This window comes from Cyprinodon variegatus, unplaced genomic scaffold (genome assembly GCF_000732505.1).
Source record: "Cyprinodon variegatus isolate N-32 unplaced genomic scaffold, C_variegatus-1.0 Scaffold1235, whole genome shotgun sequence".
Taxonomy (NCBI): Eukaryota; Metazoa; Chordata; class Actinopteri; order Cyprinodontiformes; family Cyprinodontidae; genus Cyprinodon; species Cyprinodon variegatus.
In genome coordinates this window covers 70,935-77,117 of record NW_015151688.1, presented here as the reverse complement: position 1 = coordinate 77,117, position 6,183 = coordinate 70,935, and the positions used below count along the sequence as shown (strand labels likewise).

Below are 6,183 nucleotides of genomic sequence, written 5' to 3'. Positions count from 1 at the left end.
TAACCACATTGTAAGGATTTATTTATCTGGAAAGCATTAAAGAAACAAAGAGTAAGATGTTAAAGTGGTAAAATCAATTTATTTTAGATTTGAGAAACATCCTAGTGTGCTCAGAACTTTATATTTTGAATGTCTGATAAAATACACCCTGAATATTAAGTTATCTATCCAGTACTTAAGTAGCTTCGTACAAATGGGTTATTTTTTATTCTAACTGGAGCAATTTTTGGTAAGATGATGATCTTTTACTAGTGTAAAATGAAAAGGGAGGAAAAAAAGTAGTAGTAATTCGAGTAGCGCTACTTAAGTTTATTATTGGGACATTTTTACCACCTGTAGCTGCTGTTTATTTAGATCACAAATTCTTCTTTAATAACAGTCAGAGGACAAAAAAAAAAGATTTGCCAAACAAATAAATGATAAACATGCATGCAAATTTACACTAGGCCGTTATATGTTGTTTATAGTTGTAGTTTATCTTTTATGCAGCTTTTATAGCTCTAAAACAAACCCCTATGAATAAAGTGACTGATGCTCTATTGTTTTTTTTTTTTTAAGCGTCTAATATGAGCTGCGCATGCGTTAGAATCTTTGGTCGGCGACCGTTCGTGTGTCAGCTGAGTATGGAGCATACCATTTTAAGAAAGGGGTTTTTCTATTGGTTCCCTAAAGTTCAGCGACAAGCTTTCATTATTATATTCAGAGGTAACGGCAAATATCCGTTATTCTAAATTTTAACACAATTGTTAACTATTTTAGTTAAACAACGCGTGCCTGATAAAAATAGTTCCTCCTTAAACACACCCCTGCCAGCTATGGCCCATTCCAAAAATGGCAGCAGTTCCTATCAGAGCAAAGTGGAACTTTCCTGTTTTTCTCCAGATTTATTCAACTGCCGGGCATCTTTTTCGGTCTACGTTGTTTTTCTTAGTTTAACTAAACATTAGCGGTCCAGCGAGGGTTCAGACAGCCACCTCGGACCGAGTGGCTCGGCTCGGGGTGTCGTGTTCGGTCGGGAGATCACCGGGCTTCCCTCGAAGTTGACGCGGCTCTCCTTTCCACAGCCTCCCCTGACAACAGCCCGCTAAACGCGGAGCATTGAGCCGAGGCTGGATATCGGCGGTAGCTAGCTAGTTAGCATACCGAGCGCAGACAAACAAGCCACCGGCGTCTTCAGTTTTTCCTTTAGCGGGGAGCCTTCAAGGCAGCTCGGAGATCCAGGAGACGTGTCGCGTCACTTGTCAGTGGAAACAGATCTGTGGTGTTAGATGTCAGCAGCAGTCAGAGTCACACCGACTTTATTCTGCTCTTATCATGTAAGGAACTCTTTATTTACACATTTTCTGCTCTGGAGAAAATCTTAATTATATTACTATGGCCTTCAGCCACTTGCCTGTGTATTGTACATACTGTTCTCTGCCGCCTGTTGGCCAGTTATTAATAGAACAAATTGCTATTTGGTTGTTCTCTCTTTATTCTTACTCTATAATTAAATTATTGTTTTATTGTTCCATCTTCAATACAATTTAATTTAATAATTAACTAAGGTGTTATGACGTGTTTTGTCTTTATCAATAAAATGTAATGAATCCAAGCTATACTTGGATACATTAATTATTATTAATTTCTAATGTGCGGCCTCCAAGTGTTCACTTTCTGTTTCCAAGATGTGGTTTAATCCCGTTTTACTTCCTGTATTATTGTTTGACGGACAGTTGTCGTAGCCAATCACATGGAGAAGCTCCAGGATTTGGGCCAATCAGAGCTACAGGAGCTCCTGGACAACCCAGAGAGGGTGGAGTCTATGGCTCTGGAGTCTGATGAGGTAAAAATATAAATAAAGAGCTTTGATTCTTTAGTTTACATTGTTTTGAAACATCTCCAGATAGGGATGTATGTTTGTGACAGTTCAGAAATACTTATGGTAAATTTGTAAAACTGTTTAATGGTTGACTCTTAGATATACTTTGGTAATTAACCGTGAAAAATAGAAATAATCAAAAATAACTTTAAAAAACACGCTTAACGGTTTTGAAGGCAAAATGTAAACATGTAATAATACACTTAATTGAAAAAAAAAGACTGTAATGATAACATTTTCAGGTAAATGCTTTTCTTTGTCTTCAATAAAATCAGAATTAGAGGTTAAATTGTTCACAGAATCCGCACTTTGTTTAAATTGAACTTTTTTGGAGTTAATTGAGTTTTGTATTAATATTCAACCTTTTACTTTTTCTAAAAACTGAGTCATAATGTTAAAAGATGAGGGGAATTCTGGATTTTATTTGGTAGCCCTGACTTCTATTTGATGTTTTCTCATTTTTTCTTTTATATAATTTGGGATTTACTAAAGTGTTGGCAAGAGGGAACATTAAAGCAGGGCTCGGCATGGCATGCATGTACTTGGGTCAATAGAAACCAAACTAGCTAAATTAAGTTTCATCCAGATGCTGATATTCTTTTACATTTCCTTAAAATTTCCAAATGTTTTAGTACTTCTAGAGGGCCATTTGAAGCAGTGGTACATTTCTGGTAAAGCAGCCCTCACTGCTGTGTCAGACCTGCAGACATTCTGTCCTGTTCTATATGCTGTATATTAAATATACTGTTTGGGGCCGAAATAATAATAATAATAATAATATATATATATATATATATATATATATTTTTTTTTTTTTTTTAAAAGATTACTGAGACCTGCATCAACTATTTTAGTAATAGATCTATTGTGACCTGTATTAGGAATAGATTATACAGAGTCTAAAACATTTACTAAAAGAACAAGCTGCTTAGAGCCGGAATTAATCCAAAACTGTACATAATATATATACAGATTTTGCATTAGAGATTGAAAAAAATAAAAAAAATCATCATGTGGGAGCATTTTAGTCTCATTTTGCTCACATCAGGCTAAGAAAAAATAAATAAAGCTCTTTTTAAAAACCTTAAGCTTTCTAACTAATAATTGGCTAACAGATTTATGATTATTGGTGTGATCATTAGTTGCATCCCCAGTTCCCCATTTCTATAAACTTTGCTGTAAACTATGTTCAGTCTTGAGTCCAAGTTTCCTCTAAAATTTCATAGAAGGTTCTTGAAAGATGTGGTTCTGACTGCAACTTGCTGCTCCGGAGGTTTTCCTAAAGACGAGGAGCAGCTCAGCCATGTGAGCGAGGAAGAAACAACTCCTCACTGTGTTGTTGGAATAACAGCTCGTTTATTTGCTGTGACGGGTGGAAACGGTGACTCCGGCTGTCCGGTCAGACCTGGGTGGATGACTGACACTGTCGTTCTCACAGCTTTATGTTTGGAGTCATAAACTGGCCCTGCGGATGGAAACATGTTTTTATAGACAGACAGGGTGGGGGCCTAAACTTGGAGCTTTCAGAGAAGGCTGCAGGTCCCCTGGTTTAAATCCATGAAGCTGCCGCAGTCCCTCAGTCCCTGGATGCTTCCTGGGTGCTGCTTCTTTAGGGAGGGGTCCAATGCAGAATGAATGTTGTGTTTTAGTCACACTTACCTCTGTTTGGGCTTTTCTAAAGGTTAAAATATGGCAGAACACATTTATGATTGTGGAAAATTACTTTCAGAATGAAAAGACAACATCTGGATTGTAGCGTTTTCAGTTTACATTAAGAACCATAGCTTAGCTGTGATGAATCCCTGATACTGAAACAGCCTCCATGTTTGAGGTAGAGAGGAGGTTGGTTCATTAGGAAAACACGCCAACTTGTCCTTTTCCAAAGCCAATGATGTCAGCTGGAGGAGAAAAGATCCACCTTGTTAATTAAATGGAAATAGTGAATCTTTGTGCAGTAGCTGCACAGGCTGCTCATTGTCCAGGTTCTATGATTGTTATAAATATTCTGTCATGTTTTAATGGTGTTTAATGCAGCCCTATGTGGAATAAATCAGCTCTTTGTAGAAGCATCTTTCACCACTCTGACAGATTATTCTTCTGTTTCTAAAAACTGCACTGAGATTGGATTACAGATGCTGAAATATGATGTGAGAGTCTGTAAACAGTGGATTTATTGGGTTGGGCAAAGCCATCTGCATCCTAATCCATGCAGATGGCTTTGATTGAGGGGTTCTGTTCAGGGTCGCTGTCCTGCTGGAAGGTGAACCTTAGTCCCGGTCCTCTGCTGCCTCCGGTTGAGGTTTCTCTCCTATATTTTCCTCCAGCCAGCTCTTGGTTCTCTGACTGTTATAAAGAATAGCAGCCCCACATCATGATGCTCCTGCTCCTATGTTTCACTGGGTGATTTACCAGTATGAGGCAAGACAGCTCAGTTTTGGTCCTATCTATTCAGAATTTAGCTTTTCTTCTCGCCACTTTATGCAAAAGCCCTGAACTCATAAAACTCCTCACTCCTGAGGACCTTTACTGCATCTCCTTTGCGGTTTGAGTATCTGTCGGTTTAATATCTGGGCCTCTGTAGGTTTGCAGGTGTGCCGTCCTCATTCCATCCTCAGATGGGTTGAACAGAAGTCGGGGAGGAATTTAAAGTTTGGGATCATGTCTGTAAAGAACCTCTGAGGCTTTTATAGAGCAGCCTGGTTACTCTAAGAACAGATTATACACAAACTGATTGTGTTTGGATAAATCCTGATGGTAGTTAGTCACTCTGCATTTTTAGTAAAGCTTCCACTTCTCAAATGAATTGAAAAATAATAAAATACTTTGATTTGATTGAGTTTTGGCCCCTAAAATGACGTCACAATACTTATTGAGCTGTCAGATTGTTTTACTTTCTGACTCAGATCAAGATTCAGGAAATTCCTTGAAGCACATTGAAGTGTTTGCTTTTCTTGTTGGACTGAACAGGTTGAGATATGATGAAGACTATAGAACAAAGGAGGAAGTATTGACGCTGCAGGGTGTTTTCTGCCTGACTAAGTGTATGGAATCTCTTTGTATACCTATTTATAAGCACTGATGACAGTGGAGGGAAAACCTGACGTCCCAAAGAGACGAGTCTAGTGCTGCAACTAACGATTAGTTATCTAATTGATTAATCTGTTGATTATTTTATCGGTTAAGCTGTTAATCAGATAGCAGAAGGTTCTTTAAAGCTTTTTTTTTTTTTACAGAATAAAAGCAGGTGAAACTAAAACTTCTCCAATTGAGAAGTTCTGCATAGAGCACATTGACAGACAGAATCTTAAATGCTAAATATTTATATTTTTTCTTCATGCAACCTAAAATTTACGGAGAAAATTTCTCATCTGTAACCTTTGTGTCCTTCCTCAGATTCAGAATATCCAGCTGGAGCGAGAGATGGCGCTGGCCTCCAACCGCAGCCTGGCGGAGCAAAACCTGGACATGAAACCTCGTTTGGAGTCTCTGAAGGAGGCGCTGGTGGCCAGATACTCTCAGCTAGAGGCCGTCAGGGAAACCTACAGACAGCACTGCTCCCAGAGAGGTGGGGGGTCCTATACTTTGAGCAGCCTGCCCTCAGCTTTCTGCTCTTCCTCTGGTCTCTGTCTGATATGCTGCATGTCTCATTATTCTGAACAAACCATCCAGATAACAACCAGTTAGTCCTGTTCCCTGCTGAGGCACGATGCTCTTTGTGTGCCACTGTTTGTCCTTAATGTATCTTGTTTTTCTATCTGTCCACGCAGACGGGATGGTGGGTCAGGTCTCTCCAGAGGCCTTCTTCTCCAGACTACAGACAGAAAGTGAAAAAACCGAGTCTGAGTCCGAGGTCAGTGTTCACCACCTGTCTGACACATGTTTAGCTAAATGCAGATACACCTTTTACTAACATGATGGTAGCTCTAAGCATCAGCTCCTCATCCCATGGCTGGAACACTGTAGATCAGGGGTAACCAATTAAAAATCAGCGGGGTCCAAATAAAGAAAATCATCAATTGGTAAAGGTCCGGAGACATTTTTAATTATAATCTGTTACTTTTAACAGAATTTAACACTGACATAAAATGAAATAATAAAAAATAAATAAATAATAATAATTATAAAAAAAAAAAATAGAAAATTTTTCCATTTTAAAATCTTAAGTGTTTTTGAAGTAGAGAACAACAAACGTTCAGTTTGGTATATAAAAAATTTCTTGATTCACAGATTTTATACAACGCCTTTCATTTGTTCCAACAATTTCCTGACTCACTTTATACATACCGTATTTTCACGACCATAAGGCGCACCGGACTAAAAGG

At 38.4% G+C, this 6,183-nt stretch overlaps 1 protein-coding gene across 1 annotated transcript in view; it reads left to right on the top strand.

Annotated features, from left to right (window-relative positions):
- Window positions 1-812: 812 nt before the first annotated feature.
- LOC107102334 (vacuolar protein sorting-associated protein 37C-like) overlaps window positions 813-6,183 on the top strand; it is a 15,600-nt gene continuing 10,229 nt past the window's right edge. Inside the window, exons 1-4 of the mRNA XM_015401594.1 lie at window positions 813-1,316; window positions 1,716-1,825; window positions 5,255-5,426; window positions 5,629-5,711. Coding sequence (XP_015257080.1) covers window positions 1,733-1,825; window positions 5,255-5,426; window positions 5,629-5,711 — 348 coding nt within the window. The 5' untranslated portion in view covers window positions 813-1,316; window positions 1,716-1,732. The remainder of the gene's footprint in view (window positions 1,317-1,715; window positions 1,826-5,254; window positions 5,427-5,628; window positions 5,712-6,183) is intronic.